General features: G+C 37.6%; 2 protein-coding genes and 1 long non-coding RNA gene across 3 annotated transcripts; 2 read left to right on the forward strand and 1 right to left on the reverse strand.

Annotated features, from left to right (window-relative positions):
- Positions 1 to 3,501: 3,501 nt before the first annotated feature.
- LOC118484960 lies at positions 3,502 to 4,310 on the reverse strand. The gene is made up of 2 exons (XR_004875226.1): positions 3,743 to 4,310; positions 3,502 to 3,598 (listed from the first exon to the last, which is right to left on the reverse strand). It is a non-coding gene; the product is annotated as an uncharacterized LOC118484960 (long non-coding RNA).
- A 2,967-nt stretch (positions 4,311 to 7,277) lies between these two features.
- Positions 7,278 to 9,143, forward strand: LOC110895227 (glucan endo-1,3-beta-glucosidase 3). Its single transcript, XM_022142507.2, has 3 exons — positions 7,278 to 7,435; positions 7,534 to 8,823; positions 8,910 to 9,143. Exons 1-3 carry the CDS (start codon positions 7,372 to 7,374, stop codon positions 8,942 to 8,944), a joined length of 1,389 nt encoding a protein of 462 aa, XP_021998199.1. The 5' UTR covers positions 7,278 to 7,371; the 3' UTR covers positions 8,945 to 9,143.
- Positions 9,144 to 9,239: 96 nt separating this feature from the next.
- On the forward strand, positions 9,240 to 12,295 carry LOC118484961. Its single transcript, XM_035981097.1, has 2 exons — positions 9,240 to 11,319; positions 12,133 to 12,295. The coding sequence occupies exons 1-2, from the start codon at positions 10,344 to 10,346 to the stop codon at positions 12,165 to 12,167; spliced, it is 1,011 nt and encodes a 336-aa protein (XP_035836990.1). The 5' UTR covers positions 9,240 to 10,343; the 3' UTR covers positions 12,168 to 12,295.
- Positions 12,296 to 17,841: the final 5,546 nt, after the last annotated feature.

Consider the following 17,841-nt stretch of genomic DNA (forward strand, 5'->3'; position numbering starts at 1 on the left):
CCTAATACACATTACACATAATATGGATTTTTCATACTTTTAATTCATTAACAAATTATCCCAAACTATGATCGGCTTTATCATTTATATTCCCTAATCCCACTGTTGCATCTCCATTCTATCATCATCATAAGGAATGATCATGCACTCAAGTAATCATTTAACAAACATGGCATTAATAAATGCACATTATCCAGAATTGATTATGAAGCCATGTTCCTTTAATTCTATTTGACCGTTAACATCCACTGTTACATCCAGAATTGATTATGAAACACACCATAACTACATAAACATGACACATTAGATCAGTTCACACATCATCAATAAATCTCATGCAGATTCAGTCGACATCTAAGCATTAACATCAAGTCGATTCATCAAGGTACCATGTTCCAGTTAACATTTATCAATACTAACCCTAACCAGTCACACAATAACATTTAATAATTACTGAGTTCTACGTCTTAAAACATCATGGTTCTCATTCATCAAGCGACATACTCACATGATCACAATCAATAGTCGATCGCTCCCATATCATTACTAAATCAGGAATCACGAAACAGTTAAGTGCTTAACACGGAGTAATAACTTTAGCAATCAAGATTATACATAACATCGTCATCAACTAGCAATTAACAATAGCTTTAACAATCAAGATTTACTAACCAATGATTAGATGGAACCAGATTATGTTTCGAGAGGTCTCTTCTGCCGTACTCAACTATGGAGATGTTTAGGGTTAGCGACCAGTGGAGATGTGAGGCCTAGATCGAGAGGTAGAGTGTTTCAGGTGAGGGGATCCCTGCCGTAGTCGCACAAGGCTGGGGAATGATATAGGGTTTGCGTTTGTGTTTTAGCGTAACAAGGAATGCAATGCCGCATGAAATCAATTAAGTGGTTGCATGTATATCGGCTGGATTGGTTTTGGGCTTCAGAGATATGGGCTGCTCACAACACAAAGACACACAAGGTGCGGCCCACATCACTCACCAACCCTTATTAAAACATTTAACTTGATTACAACCCATATATATAACCCGTCAACTCATTTAACTCATTTAACTCATTCAAATAACTCATATATCTACGGATTACACGAGCTTTAAGTGTGTGGGCTCTAGTTGATGTTTTTGGCACAAGTCCATATACAATCAGTCATTTACGTTTAGGTTTAATGAATTTATTACCACACGTTTAATAATTAGCATGGCGAGAACGTGGCCAAAGGAAATAAAGAGGAACTAGAATCACAGGGCTGAAAGGTACAAACCCTGAGAGATCGGGTTGTCACAAGGGCAGTCCCTCCGGTCCACATCCATAAAGGCAGTTAATTTCAAGGACTTGGAGGGGTGAACAAGCAGACCATGATCAAATTTGCCTTAAAGGTAATGAAGAATATGTTTCAACTCCATGTTCTGCTGAGATAATGGTAGGGGTGCTGGTTGACGATAGTGTCATACTCCGGTGGTAACCCTGGAACAAGTTGTAGGATTTTGGAGTACTATGGAGGATTGTGAAGAAAGGAAGAAAACATATATGCAATCTGAAATCGAATTCCTTTACACCCTAACCTAACCTAATCAGATTGATTGATTAGGGGTAAAATCAAATCAAAGAACATATTTATTTGTTTCTTTCTGAAAAAAATATCATAAATTAAAGAAGAAGGATTACAGCACAAAAGTAACATAGTGATTTGTAAACGAATTCAAAAACCTATAACAAAATCCTTATCAGCAAGTCAGCTTAATCACCCAAAGACTAAACAGAGAGTGATCCCCGAGATTTTGAGTCTAATTCGTGAATAGATCGGAGGGTGCCGGAGAACAGTTACGAGGATTCGCGTTAAAGATTCCGGAGAATAGTTATTGATATCTATGATGGGATGTGGATGAAGGATGAAAGGAGATCATGGACCAAAGCTGCAGTGATTGTGGAAGGAGTAACTATGGTATTAGAGGTGGGTTTCAGGGGTAAGAGGTTGAAGAAAATGATTAGGCTTTCAGGGGTAATATAGTCATTTCACACATAGTTAACTAAGAAATTTAACTGATGTTAGGGCTGGGGACCAACCAAGTGCATTTTTGACAAGTTTTGGGACCACGCATGTAATTAGTAAACCACTAGGACCAAGTCTGCAATTTTTGGAAACCACAGGGACCAACCAAGCATTTAACTCTAGCATATTACATGAATGATTTATGAAGGTTTCTTGAAAAATGACTCAATTGTCTTTTGTTTTTTGTTGAAATCAATTTGTTTGTGTTAACCTATTTTGATCTTGTATTTATATAGAAAATATTTTTAATGTCTATAAAGTGATACATTGAACACAAGAAGCATAATAAGGTGGGAGATTGAAGGTTTCTTTCAAATTTGGCCGTTCATTTGATATACATGCATTGTATACAATAATTAAGTGGAAGCTTGAAAGGTGTTTGTAAACTAAGTATTCTACTATAAATTAATAAAATATTAATTAATATATAAATTAATAATTATTAATTTATCGATTAATTAATAACTCTTTTAATTAATAAATTTTGGTGGTCCCAAGTGTATTATTTTATAGAGTTTCTACTGTATCTCATATTGACTAAACAACTAATATCATACGTGTAGATATACATATCTCATATTGTTTACGATACCAAGAAACACTTTATTCCATTTTCAATATAAATGTATATTAGAATGGCGAGGGAATAAATTTAAACAAAATTGCATACTTTTAAAAAGGAGAAAAATGCCCGGATACTCCCTGTAGTTTCGCCTTTTTTCATCTATAGTCCCCAACTTTCTAAAATTACCTGAATAGTCCCCAACTTTTCATTTTTTGTTCCCGGCTAGTCCCTGGGTCTAACTTCAGTTTGTTTTCTCTGTTAAAAGGGTGTGAAATGTCAAAAATACCCTTTTCTTAAAAAGGCCAAACCACAGGGACTATCCGGGCATCTTCTTCATTTTTATTTATAAAACACCACCACCACACTCCATCTTCAACCTCCACCCACCATCACCCTCCTCCTCCCTTCTTCCTACCCCACCCCCACCCCCACACCCCTATCGGATTTCTCTCTTCCTCTTTCTTTGTCTCTGCAACCTGCAAACACCCAACAAAAAACAGAGATATCCAACCTCCTAACACCACTGTCGGCCACCACCTCCTTACTGATTTGGGCATGTTTCTTTGTTTTTCACTTTTCTTACTCCGGATCCTTAAACATAATCACAATAAACTGCCGCATACATAATTTCTCTGAGAAATTAGACGATGGTGGGTTTAGTTTTTTGTGTGCTAGTGAATCACGGTTCATTACTCAGAAACTTTTAGATCTTCAGGGATTTATTTTGAGGGTCTAAGATCTTTTTCTCGGAAACTTTTAGATCTTCAGGGAAAACCGCATGAGAAACCCTGAATCCGAGTGATCGACCGATTGATTTAAGTCCTTCTGATCCTTTTCGGATTCCGTTTTTGAACGATCTTGTGGGAGTAGCGGTTGCGTGTCTTGGACGGGTTAATCCGTCGAATCCACATTTATTTATAGCAACTGAAGAAGAGGGTGATGATAATCTTGAATCCAAATCATCCAACCTTCAAATGAAACAATGGGTGTTACTCCAAATATATAAAAAAAAATAATAATTATTGTTTCAAGATATAAAAATAGATATATTAGAAGAATACTGGTTTAATATGAAAGAGTTATGACTTGTCCCTAGTGAAGATAAAGTTTACCTCACAAACTTGTCTTTCTGGCCAAACATATTGCAGTCTAACACAGAAGTCCCAGCTGCCACCAACAAACAAGATAAGATTAATGGTCAGAAGGACGAACATATATCATAAGGGAGCACTTAAAACCTCTCCAAGAGAGGGATGATGTTAGGGCAAATCTATGGTTTCAGCCCCATCTGTTAAGAGAGGGATGATGTTAGGGCAAATCCAACTCCAATTAGAGCTCTCATAGGTTTCTTGGTGTGAAATTTTGGGTGTTTTGCAACTGGGTTTATGATAACATGATTTGGTATTTAAGGTTTTGTTTGGATTTTGATGAGAGAAACAGAGGGGGTTTGAAGAAGATCGCAATGGTTGATTTTGTGGCGGGGGTGGTCTTGATGGCGGTGGGTGTGGCGGAAGTGGTGGTTGTGGCAGGGGTGATGGTGGTCAGTGGTGGAGGTAGTGGTGGAGGTGGAGCTGAGGGTGGTGGTGGTACCAGAGAGAAAGAGTAGGGAGAGAGAATGTGAATTACTGTGTGTATTTATTTAATAAGAAGGAAAACTGGTGATGGTGATTCGGTCGGAGAGAAGAAAAGGGGAAGGGGAAAGGGAAAGGGAAGGGGGTGGGGATGGGGATGGGTAAAAGGTTAGGTTTTTTTTATTAATTATTAAGGGTATTTTTGTAATTTTACACCCACTTAACAGAGAAAACAAACTGAAGTTAGACCCAGGGACTATCCGGGAACAAAAAATGAAAAGTTAGGGACTATTCAGGTAATTTTAGAAAGTTGGGGACTATAGGTGAAAAAAAGCGAAACCACAGGGACTATCCGGGCATTTTTCTCTTTAAAAAGTTAATATACGCTAGTTGTTAGAGTAAAAACAAATTAAATACAAAATAAATTAGTTAAAGACATATATTATTTGTAACGTAAACGGTGAAACTTAAAGTAAAAAAAAAAAAAAAAAAAAACTCTCTACAGTTCGTATCGACCTTTAAATATAATTTTTATATAGCTAAAAAGTTCTGCATATACCCCTTTGTATCAACTAACTAAATAACTCATATGATACGTTTGATATGTGTATCTCAAAAAGTAAGAACAGTTTTTAAAAATATACCAATTCAAAAGGTCAATGGATAAAAAAACAGTAAGAAAAATATTGTGGCCAAAATTCTTAATCACATCAGCTGTGCATCAAATTATTTTCGTTCCGTCTCTAACCATTTCTAAACAAATAAAACTTATTATAAACTAATTAAAACTAGATAAACAAAAACTAAATGCCATTGATAAACCATTACAAGAATAAAAGAAACATTTCATTAATAAAAGTTACGTTTCACTAAAAAGTATTAGGGTGGAATGGGTCGTTATCACCCATCACACATTATATGTCCATATCCGATCATCATTTGATACCTCACTCCATTATATTCTATCACATTTTACTCTATCACATTTGCAGTGGTCAATCACTCATACACTCAATTACAACTTAACACCTTAACATCACAGTCAAACACACACACACATTCTCCACTCATACCTCAACACCAACGTCAAACACACACATACACGCACACATTCCTCCATCACTATGCGATACCCATCACTTAGCCTGCATCACGCGTGATAGCACACTCGCGGCTGTGTGCTATCACTCATCATCACAAGCTGCCATCACACGACCGCCCCAACCACCTTTAGGATGATATTTAACTATTCACCATGCCACCATATGCGCAAATCACGTACCGTCTATCAAACAATATATCTCATGAGCCGTATTCAAATGATCGACTTCACCCATGCCACTTATCCTTTGATTGTAGAGGTTGTTATGGAGGACATTAGACCTCGTCAACTTCCGTCTTAAATCCCTCTACTTCGAGTTAGTTGATGATGTGTAAGATTAGAGTGTGAAAAAAAAAAAAAAAAACTAGATAATACATCTTCAAAAACTACCTTCGGTTCACGAGTTACGTTATATTATAATATAACAAAACATTACATAACAATAAAATAAGAATGATTACACACGATACGTTAAATATTATGAAAAATGTTGCTGATATCAACATCCTCTGAAATATCAATCCACACACGTGCTAGAGCTGCTTCCTCAATCGTAGTCCATGGTAGAGGCTATATCGCTATTTTCTAGAAAGAAATATAAAAAGAGTTATATAGTGAAAACTGATAGAATATAAGTGTAACTTAAATAAATTTACAAGTGGTATATATAAGAGAAAAATGTGATATTTTTTTAAAATTATTATATAAAAACACTAGCAGTTATCAACAACAATTTTTATTCATACTTCTCGGTAACCAATTACCCAGACACACAGCACCATAGGGGTGGGAGGGTGTTCTAGCAAGGAGCACCATGGTCACATACTCACATACTCCCTCTCTTCTAGGGTTGTTCACTAGCCGAGCTGAACCGAGCTAGGGCAAAACTCGCGCTCGGCTTGATTATAAACCAAGCTGGCTCGGCTCAGATTTGAAACCGAGCTAGAAATCTAAGCTCGGGCTCGGCTGTTTGGCTCGATTTTGAATAGAAAAATTAATACATGGCTCTCAAAATTTAGTAATCTAAAATATTATTCAATAATTCAAAAGAATATATCCAAAATAAGCTCAATTAATACATTACAAGCCAAAATCAAGTTTAACAACACAAAATACATTTTAATTTCAACGAAATACAATATATAAATTCATTAGCATGGTAATCAACCTTTAAATGTGGTATGGATATCAAATTACACTCCTAATCACATGTAAATAATAATCAGTTTTTGTGATATATTATAATGTATATAAAAATAAAATATATTAAAAGTAAAATAATCCGAGCTAAGCCGAGCCGAGCTGGTATGCGAGCCAAACCGAGCCAATCCGGCTTGTTACGAGCCGAGCCGAGCTGGCTCGGCTCACTTTCAAACCGAGCCACATCGGGCGAGCTTTTCCCAATCTGAATCCAAACGAGCTTCAAATGAGTTTCGAGCCGCGAGTTTTTTGGACAGCTCTACCATCTACCCCTCTAGTCCCTGCTCCTAAAAGAAAATGGAAGGTGTAACGTACAAAATTCGAGATTGTGGTGTCCTACATCATAATTCATAAACAGGAGTAATCCCTTACCTACCATGACGTTCAGAAATTATAAACGTCACTTTTTTTAATTATTTATTTTCTCATCTTAACATCTACATCAAATTTTCATACAATAAACTATGTGTTTTTACCCTTTATGTAGAACGGATTATTATTTCTGAACAGCTGGTTTCACATTTACGAAGAAGTTTTATGTTCACATAACACTCTCATTTTTAGCAATCATTTAATTTAAATACTAATAAAATGAGAATTTAAGATATTATTATGTTATTTTACATTTTCATTTTTTTTTTAATTTTCAAACCTTATGCTATTGGTCCTTTTGCCCACCTACAGGGAACGGTCGGATTTCTGAAACAAAGTCCCATATCATATCAGTACGATTGTCCAATCCAACGGCATCCGGAAAACTTTCTACAATCAACGGCTATATTCTACTGTTTCAAAACAGGACCCACCAACGTATTCAATTTTCCCATAAAAACCCTATTCCTCTCATCATTTCCACATCCGATCAGCCATGCCGACCACATTCCTCTTCTCCTCCATTTTTATCATCTGTTTAGCTCTCTTCTCACTTGCAGGTTCATAACCTCACTCACATTTATCCATTTATTAAAAAAAATATATATATGAATTCCACACATTTGTTGAATGAGCTTGTTTTATTTTATTTTTGCAGATGGAGGTTCAATTGGAGTTAACTACGGTCGAACCGCAGGCGATCTACCATCCGCTTTCAAAGTCGTAAAGCTCCTCAAATCTCAAGGAATCACCCGCGTCAAAGTATACGACACCGATCCAGCCGTACTCAAATCCTTATCCGGATCCAACATCAAAGTAACCGTAAATCTCCCAAACCAGCTCCTCTCAGCTGCCGCTAAAAAACCCTCATTCGCTAACAAATGGATCCAACGAAACATCCTCGCATACTATCCCCACACTCAAATCGAATCAATTGCAGTAGGCAACGAAGTTTTCGTCGACCCTTCCAACACCACCTCATTCCTCATTCCCGCCATCAAAAACATCCACAAATCACTCGTAAAATATAAACTAGATTCCGTAATCAAACTCTCATCACCAATCGCTTTAAGCGCTTTACAAAACTCCTACCCGTCATCCGCCGGTTCATTCAAACCGGAGCTAATCGAACCGGTTTTCAAACCACTACTACAATTCCTTAGAAAAACCGGGTCTTATCTCATGGTCAACGCCTACCCGTTTTTCGCTTACGAGTCAAACGCTGACGTCATCTCGTTAGACTACGCCCTCTTCCGTCAAAACGACGGCGTTGTAGACGCTGGGAACGGTTTACGTTACTTTAACCTGTTTGATGCTCAAATCGACGCCGTGTTTGCGGCTATGTCGGCTTTGAAATACGACGACGTTCCGCTTGTTGTTTCGGAAACCGGATGGCCGTCAAAAGGTGACGATAATGAGATCGGTTCGACGTTAGAAAACGCTGCGGCTTATAACGGAAATTTAATTAAACGGATACTTAACGGCGGAGGTACACCTCTTAAACCAAAAGCAAATCTCACAGTATTCCTTTTCGCTCTTTTTAACGAGAATAAAAAACCGGGTCCGGTTTCGGAGCGGAACTACGGGTTGTTTTATCCGGATATGAAACCGGTTTATAATATTCCTTTTACTGTGGAGGGTTTGAAAAATTTTAGGGAAGAAACGGGTACGGGTAAGGGTGAGAGGGTGGAGGGAAGCGGGTCGGGTCGGGTTTGGTGTGTGGCGAAGGAGGATGTGGGGAAGGATAGGCTGCAAGCGGGTTTGGATTATGCGTGTGGGGAAGGTGGGGCGGATTGCCGTCCGATACAGCCAGGTGCCACGTGTTATGATCCTAATGAGTTGAAAGCACATGCTTCGTATGCTTTTAATAGTTATTATCAGAAGATGGGACGCGCGGCTGGCGCGTGTTATTTTGGTGGGGCGGGTGTTGTGGTGACTCAGCGACCTAGTACGTTTTCTACCCTCTTCTTCTGCTTAAATATTGTAAAATGAATTCTTATCAAAAGTTTAATTTAATTTATTTTTTTTATGCAGGATTTGGGAAGTGTGAGTTTCCCACGGGGTATTGAAGATGATGGCAATAGAAATCAAGTCGTCATATCATTTAAAATTTAGCATTTTTTTACATATTTATGATAAGGTTTTATTTCATTCTAGATGATGGCATATCTTCTTGTAATTACCGTAATCGAAGCTTATATTTTTAAGCATATGGTGTTACGAGAATTCCTTTTAGAAGTGTTGCATTTTTTTGCTAATTACACTTTTCGTCCTTTATGTTAGGATCAGATTGCAATGAATAGCTTTTAAGTTCAATAATTACGTTCACAATCATTTATTTAGAAAACTCATCACACCCTAAGTCCTTTACCACTAACTTGGTTACAATTTTCAGTTAAATCCTATCACATAAGGGTAATTTAGTCTTTTTACCAATTTAATTAAACTAAAATTACCCTCACCCCTCCATCTCTCTCTCAACTCACACTCATGCCTCAACCCTCTGGAAATAAAACCACCACCATTAACAACATACCTTTCGATGATTCGATCATCATCTTACACTCAGTATTCACAGTAGTCTCCTGCCCTACTTCTATATAAACAAAAATCACCCTTTATTGTACTCATTCACTTCACAGAAGCATTTCATCAAACAATCGTCCACTTAAACTTTCACTAAGAATTCATACTGAAGAACCAAAGAATCGAATTAAGGCCGGAGCCTGTAATCGAGGGTTTGGATCTTGTAGAGAGTTAAGAGAGTCTCCTGCAAAACAGAAAACCGTTAGGCTCGCCGCAGAGATGGGAGGGCCCCTCTGCGACCACCCTCCGGCGTGAGGATAAGTATTTGCTTAGGGAGAGAAAGTAGAGAGAGAAAGTAAGGACGGAGGTTCAGAAAATCGTACTTGGATTGTACTTGGGCGAGGTATTTATAATGGTCAACTGGGATGACGTCATTCGGTCAGACGCACTTGAATGGCGATTCGTCTCCGGAGTTATGTGTAGGACGGAGCCGATATGTCCGTTTTGGGTTCGGAGCTGTTATGTTTCATTCGTTCTTCGGTGGGTAATATCCGGCCTCGGATATGTATCTTCAAGTCCCCCAGTTTGTTGAGTCTTGATGGAGACTTGACAAAATGTTGTATTAATGCTTTTGTCACATTCTGCTGACGTGTCGTAATCGCAGTGGTCTGCGTTCATGACGTGGCGTTTTTCGAATGGTGATGAGGTGGCGTGGGTGACCTTTGTGATTCGACCGTCAGTCACCCATCCGTGACAGCTGTAAATCCCCTGGCTGAAGTGACGGTTCGATTTGATTTCCCCTTAACCGACTTATTGCCCCTATAAATTTACTCTTTACCCTTTCATTTTTACCTTTTTCTCTTCCCATTTCTCTTCTCTCCCTGTTATTTTTTCCTCTTTTAGTTTCTTCTTCTTCAAGGTAAGGTGCGTCCTGTTTTTATTATGGCACCTGGTAAAGATAACATGTCAGAGAGTGTGAGCCTGCTTACTCAACGCCAGTTGAATAAGTTCATCCGTGAATATAACATTCCTTCAGACCTAGATCCGGTTCTGCCTTCGAAAGACGAAACTGTTTACCCCTTTCGCCGGGGGAAGTTTCCTCTTTATACCCGTGTTTGCAACTTTGCGAACTATCGGGTTCCGTTTTCAAGATTTTTGATAAGGGTGCTTCAATTTTTCCGGGTTCACATTAGTCAAGTGAATCCGTTCGGCCTGAGCCGCGTGAATCACTTTGAAATCTCGTGCAGGGCCCTGGACCAGAAACCGGATTTGAACGTCTTTCGGTATTTTTATGAGTTCATCACCGCGGGGGATTGGTATACATTTGCCCACCGAAAAGGCATTCCTTCCCCTTCGTCTGATGAACGGTCCAGCCTAAAGAATTGGAAAGATAACTTTCTTTGGCTGGACGACCGTTGTCTTCTGGATGATATGAGATGGCGATTCAAAGATCAGACGATGTCCTTTGATCTCGGTGAAGACTTCGTCTTTAACCGAGATCTTGCCCGCTCCCTGATAGAGCACAAGTCCCCGATCCGCCCCCTTCATGAACATTTTCTGTTGTTAAGTCGAGTTTGTTTTAGGTGGAGCCAAGGGGATAGGGTTTGGCCGGTTATCCGTAGGAAACGTGATCGTAAGTTCCGGCCCTTTTCCTTCCCTTTGGCATTTTCTTTTAATTTGACTGACTCGTGTTTTCTTGAAAATGCAGGTACCATTATGTCTCTCCTGGACGCTCTGAAGGTTCCTAGCTTCGACGTTCTTGACTTTGATCTGGAAGATCAGGTGGAAGGGGAAGTCCCCCTTATGAAGCAAGTGGCCTCTTCGGCCCAGGAGATACGTCCTGTCCTTCCCCAAGATGCGCCGGAACACACTGCCGCGGAGATTACTTCCTCCATTCCCCAGAGTACGGCCGATCAAGGTACTACGTGTAACACCTCGAAAAATTTCGTCCAATAATGTCTTGACACGTGTCATAAGGTTCCGGAATGTGAAAACAAACTTTAGAGGGACTAAAAGTGACAAACAGTGAAAACTATGGAACGTAAGGGTCCAAAGTGTCAACAATGGATAAATAGACTCTATAATAACCCTACATAATGTTTATAACCTTAAACGGATGGTTCATGGATCATACGACGCGGAAATTGCACAAAGGTGAGGAATTACAAACTATAGGGGCCAAAAGTGTCAACATGTTGAATTTATACCTCTAAGTGAACTTTTGGCAGACCCGAAGCTTTTTAATGCTAAAATATACTCACTAGAATATGTGGTTAAAATTTCGTGAAGTTTCGTCAACGTATGAGAAAGTTATGGCCAAAACCGTACTTGAGGGACTAAAAGCGTCAACGTCGAATTTCATGGCTTTTCGGTTGAGCGCAAAGTTATCCGAGGACATTACCATGTTGGTAAATGTCCCAAGGTTCTTAAAAACCAAGTTTGGGGGTTTACGAGTCAAAATAAGAGGCCGAAACATCGCGTGCAAGACCAGGGACCAAAGCTGCCAAGTTTGAAACATTTTTGGGCCTGCAGACCCCAGGCGACCCGCCTGGGAATCCTTAGGCGGGCCGCGTGAACCCCCCAGCACCAGAAATTCGCGAAAATTGCATATTTGGTCCGAAATTGAAGTGTGTAACAGCTCATTCCACCTCTCCAAGCTCCAATAAAATCCCATGCATGCCTATGGTAATAGTAACCTATCCTCAAACCTCTGAATCCCTCTTTAAATCAGATCAAAGCTCCATTCCTTGGCATTTGCACTTGTGAACAAGAACTCTTTCAACTTGCAAAAGCTCTCAAGACTTTCTGGAGCATTTCTGGACATCAAGGCCGACTCCAAGTGTTTGCTAGGCTTCATTAGGACCTTGGTAATCTTTCATATCATCATAATTTCGTTCTAGCATAGATTAATTGCTAAAAGTCAAACTGTTGTTCTTATACTTTGACTTTCTGATTAAACGAATTTTACTCAGTCATTTCTCAAATTGAAACCACATATATGTTGGTATTTATGTGGGAAACAAACCCTCAAAAGGGTATTCTCTGATTCCCACTATATGCATGCTGATTGTCGAGTCAAACCTGTTTCTAAAAAGTCAACAGAAGTTGTTTTTGCAAAAATAAGCTTAAATGATAATGTAAAGGACATGCAATCTGTTTGATCATCATAAACAACTTATAATACATGTAAGAATATGTTTTATCATAATAAACTCGACAAATCTTTAGTATAAATACGAATCGGAACCGAAAGTCTTGTAAAACGACTATTTCGTAGACTATCGATTCGGATTCGTACATGCATGTTTGAGCTCTGTATTGGAGAGTATTTTTGACCATTTTTATTTCGGTAAAACTCTCTGGAATTTTGTTGCTTGAGTCTATGCTTAGCCGATTCATTTGCATGTTTCCGACTATGCTTAAAAGTTGACTATTTTGCCCTTTTTGATATAAAACGTGATTTTTGGAAAAGTGAAAGAGTAGAAATCTTTATTTCTAATATATAAACTTGCACCGAAAATTTCGGATCAGTTGGTGGTCCAGATTTTGAGTTATGGCCATTAGCGTAAAACTATGTTATTAAGTTACATAAACGGCCCTTTTCGCGTATAACCCATTTCAGGCCACGTTTTGATATAAAACTTTTTACCCACTGATGTTATATAATATTTTGGGATTTTAGATGATTTTTATTTAATTTTTGGCTGGTCGTATCTTAGATCGCTTAGTTATTTCGGTTTATGTCGGTTTTGACCGTTTAGGCCATAAAATGAGTTTTATGCACTCTTTTGACCCGGAACCTTTTCCTACTGATTTTATATGTTGAATAAATTATTTTAAGTATTCTGGAAATATAAAAATCCCAGATTTATTTTGAAAACCCGGAAACGGCGTTAAATCGCATTTTAAGCATTTTTAGCGCATAGTAAGCGTTATACTCATTTTAAACATGTAAAACTCATACCTACTGATGTAAATGATATATTTTCATATCATAACAGTAAGTATAAGTATATGAACTCAGATTTCCAGTTTTGGCAGTTTTAGCCCTTGTGAAATTACTAAAATACCCCTACGGTGCATAGTTTGATTTTAAATGTTAAGTTTGGTATATGGGTCATACCCTACTGTTATAATATGTTAAATGGAGTATATTTTCTGTATAAACCAGACCCGAAACTCAGATTTCTAATTTGACTCTTTTATAATCTCTTAAATGACCAAAATGCCCTTTTGAGGCATAAATTGAGTTTAAAATTATTCCGGGTAATATAGAACATAACTTACTGATATTATATCATATTTAAAGCATATTATCTCAGGGAACTTACATATGACTCATTTGGCTACCCGTAACGCCCTTTTAGCATTCGGTTCGGTTTATGTAACTAGTTTGCATAAATTGACCGAAACGGGTCAAACGTTATCATTTTTATGTCAAAATCCAGAAGGTATTTAGTATACCCATATTATACAAGTATTCAAACTTGTCGGGACTAAATCACATTCTATCCGGTCTTTCGCTTAATCGTGCGCTTGTACCGTATCGTCCTTAAAACTAACCGGTCAAAGCTTAGGCTTAATTAAAAGACCCGTTAGGAATCTAATAGGTTATTATAAACCTCTGTTCCAGAATAGGAGAACCAGTAAAAGATATCTGTACTTGCTTGATGGTATACGGCTGGGGATTGAATTTATATTTAGCTCAGGTAAATACATTTTGACTTATTTTCCCTATACGGGCTTGGGGTACGGTATTTAAAATACCGCTTGATCGGGCGCACAAGTCCTGCACCTTATGGGTGTACAGTCTTGAATAGCTTGTGCGACTCGTTTAAACAGTCTTGTCTTACTTTAGGCTTTGGGGGGTTATTGACCGTGTCCCGGATATCCTTGGCATTATCTTACGAGATGGCCACGACCAGAGCATGGGGTGTAGGCGTACACTCGGCGTGTATAACTCTTTAATGTGGTGTGTCATTTAATCTTTAGCCCGGATAGTAGATCCCGGGCCACCAAAGATACGAGTGCATGTAATTCGTTCACAAGTTTATATTGCATAAATATCCCAAGTTAATAAAAATATTTATGCCTTGTGCATTTAAATAAATTTTCAATCATTTTCAAAATGAGTCAGTCGATTTGTATTTACCAGTGTAAACTGACGTATTTTTCCCAAAAGGTTAAGTGCAGGTACTATACGAAATAGGCTGGCTGTTTCCTAAGAGCGTCCACTATAGTCTCGCAAGCTCGGACGACAAAATATCTGTTGAACAATTTTTATTTTATTTTATTTGATCCGCCTGTGGATCCGTTTCAACTACTGTGATAATTATTATTGCAATTTATTTAAAAGTTGAAATGTATCTATTCTGCTTCCGCTGTGCATTATTATATTGTGTTGATTGTCTATGACGATGCCAACTACGTCACTGTACCCCACACCGGGCCCACCGGTGACACGTGGAAATCGGGGTGTGACAGGTTGGTATCAGAGCCAACGCTGAGTGAATTAAACATTTTCCTAATGTGTTTAATCTCAGTGACACAATTGCACATACTTGAGTCTAGACTTAACATAGGAATACTCCCGATTCTAATCCGGAATTTACTGCTTCCAAATATTTTTATATTGGATACGTCGCCAAACGAAGAGGCCGTAATAGGAGTTCTCCACACCCGGAGTCCCGAGATGCTGAGCTTCGTACCACGGCTAAAGTGAAATGAACATCCAAGGAGAAAGCATTCAGAAATAAAATGAAGAAGAAACTCCTTTTACTGAAGATCGTTTCCTTATTAGTCCTTATAAGGACATAATTATCTTTCAGTCCCTACGAGGACGACATTATTCCTTTCAAGTCCCGCTTAGGGCAACTTTATACTTTTACTTTTATATAATGGAATGATTACGTTTGGACTTTCATTCTAATTAAGAAATATTAAATAAATGGAAAATATCAATTTTTATTTGATTTGCCATTTAACAAGAATCTTAGTAAGGTAAAACCTAGCTTGAATGTCTTAATAAAAGGCCTGGCCAATATGGTAAAACCTGGTTGAAAAGATTCAAATCTCTGTTAACATCTGTAAACATGTTAACACTCCTGGCTAAGCGTGACCTGTAAAATCACACAAGCCACCCTTTTTATAAATTATCTACAGATTATATCTGTATACAAGTCTGATAATGACTTGATGCCTACGGGTAATAAATTTGAAAATTGGGATTTATTTAAAATTCCCTGCAAGTAAAATAGCCATCCATTAGTGATGTAGTGCCTACGGGCCAAACTTATTAAACATCCAATAGTGATGTAGCGCCTACGGGCCATACTAATTGTCATATAAGACAAAAGGCAGTGGTGGTCTGTCACGACCCCCGACCCCATCTGGCCGGAATCGGTGCCGTGAACAGTCCAGTGGTACCGGTGATTATTTTGAAAAACATTGCAGCGGAATTTCATCAGGACCGTGAGTTAGGAAAAATATCAGAGTTTAGAAACACCGGATTTTATTTAAAAAGATGGAATAAATTCCATGTTTTACAAAGGTAGCTTTTAATAAAAAAAAATAATATTTCTTAATTTGAAAATAAGCCACTTTTTGAAGTCCTTCAGTGTCGGATCCAATCCTTACTCCAATCTATTGTAATTACCTGAAACGCGTTAAGATTTTGTCAGCAGGGAAATACTGAGTGAATTATTCATTTTACTGAAAATGACACGTTTTACGATTATTCACAGTGTTAAGATCTTTTACGCATGTTTCTGATATCAACCAACTACCCACAGTATTTGTCACTCGACCGAATCTGTGACAGTGGTCATATCACCATTGGCTGCCCCAATGAATGACGTAAATCAATTAAATTAGGTTCGCCCACCTAAAATGATTTAAACTGTAATATTGTGCACAATACCCCACATACTGGCTGTAATTTGGTGATTACATCAACTTAATCACTGGTATTATAATCTCGGAAAATGAATTTGGAGTATTGTAAAATAGTTAATAACTCACAAACGGTGAGAAAAGAATTTATAAAAGAAGAATAACTCACAAACTGTGAGAAAAGAATTTACAAAAGAGGAATAACTCACTAATCATCATGCAGGATTGAGTTAACAAACTTCTTGATTCTACTTTTCCCGATAATTAAGCATGTACTTTATTATTCTGGATCTTCTGATGATTTAATAGTTTGTTTGATTGTAAGGGTGTAGTTGGGAGTGTTTTTGGTGGTTTAACAGAATAGAATACGTATTGGTGTAAAACCCAAATCAAACCTTTAACGGTAGTCATGAGATTCGAACCTTAACGAATTTCACAAAAACCGGGTTAATGATTAATACAGCAGTTACGATAATTTCCCGAGATCAAATTCTCACAATGAATGACCAAGTGCAATACTTCAACTCATTTATCAAAATGACAAACGACAAAGTATAGTACTTCAACTCGTATATCGAATTATCGACAACGACAAAGTACAATGCTTCGGCTCATTTATCGGATTACCGACAAACGATAAAGCATAGCTCAATGTGGGCGGCACTTGGGCATTCCTTGGATATATTGATCACTCGAAAAATGAATCGTAATAGCGATTGAGTGATTATTGGTTAGAACACCAACGTATAGAGAGAAGAAGAAGAGAAATGAGCAAAGAAAAATGAATCCTAAGCTTCTTATTTATAGCAAGCAGGCAGGCAGCTCAATTTCATATTCTGGTCGATGTGGGATTTAAGTGACGTGCTTGCTAGCTAGCTTGACGTGCTAGCTAGCTTAGTTATTTTATTTCAGCTGCTTAACTCGTTTTTCTTGTATAACTTTTAAAATATAACGTTTTATAAAACGACGAATATGTCTTTAGAACGAGCATATTTTTATCTACGTTTTAACCTAAGTTTCATTAAAAACGGAGTAAGGAAAAAATAATATATTTTATTATTAATATTAAACGTTCTTATACGACCTTATATATATCTATTTTTAATAGACCTTACTTAGCTTAATTAATCTTGTGAGCTTAATTAATATTGATTAACTGATTAATTAATCATACTAAACTTAATTAGGGTCTCCTTATTGCATAATTATCATACTAAATATTAATTTTAGTGAGGGTTGTTACATTCTCCCCACCTTAATAAAATCTCGTCCTCGAGATTTATACTATGATATTTTCTTGGGGTTATGTTTCTTTTTTTTTTTTATTAAGAGGAATAATGTAGCGTGGAATGGAATCAAAATATATTTTGAGGGGTATGAACATTTTTAAAAATAAAAATGATTTATAGAAACAATTGGATTTAATATTCAAAATGAACTTACTTTAATCAATTGAGGGAGATTCCGATTCGATAAATATCTATTTGTGAATGGGAGTATGGAAAATGATTTGTTAATGATTATCCGAAAATCAGTATTGTTTACTTAT

This window comes from Helianthus annuus, chromosome 12, assembly GCF_002127325.2.
Source record: "Helianthus annuus cultivar XRQ/B chromosome 12, HanXRQr2.0-SUNRISE, whole genome shotgun sequence".
Taxonomy (NCBI): domain Eukaryota; kingdom Viridiplantae; phylum Streptophyta; class Magnoliopsida; order Asterales; family Asteraceae; genus Helianthus; species Helianthus annuus.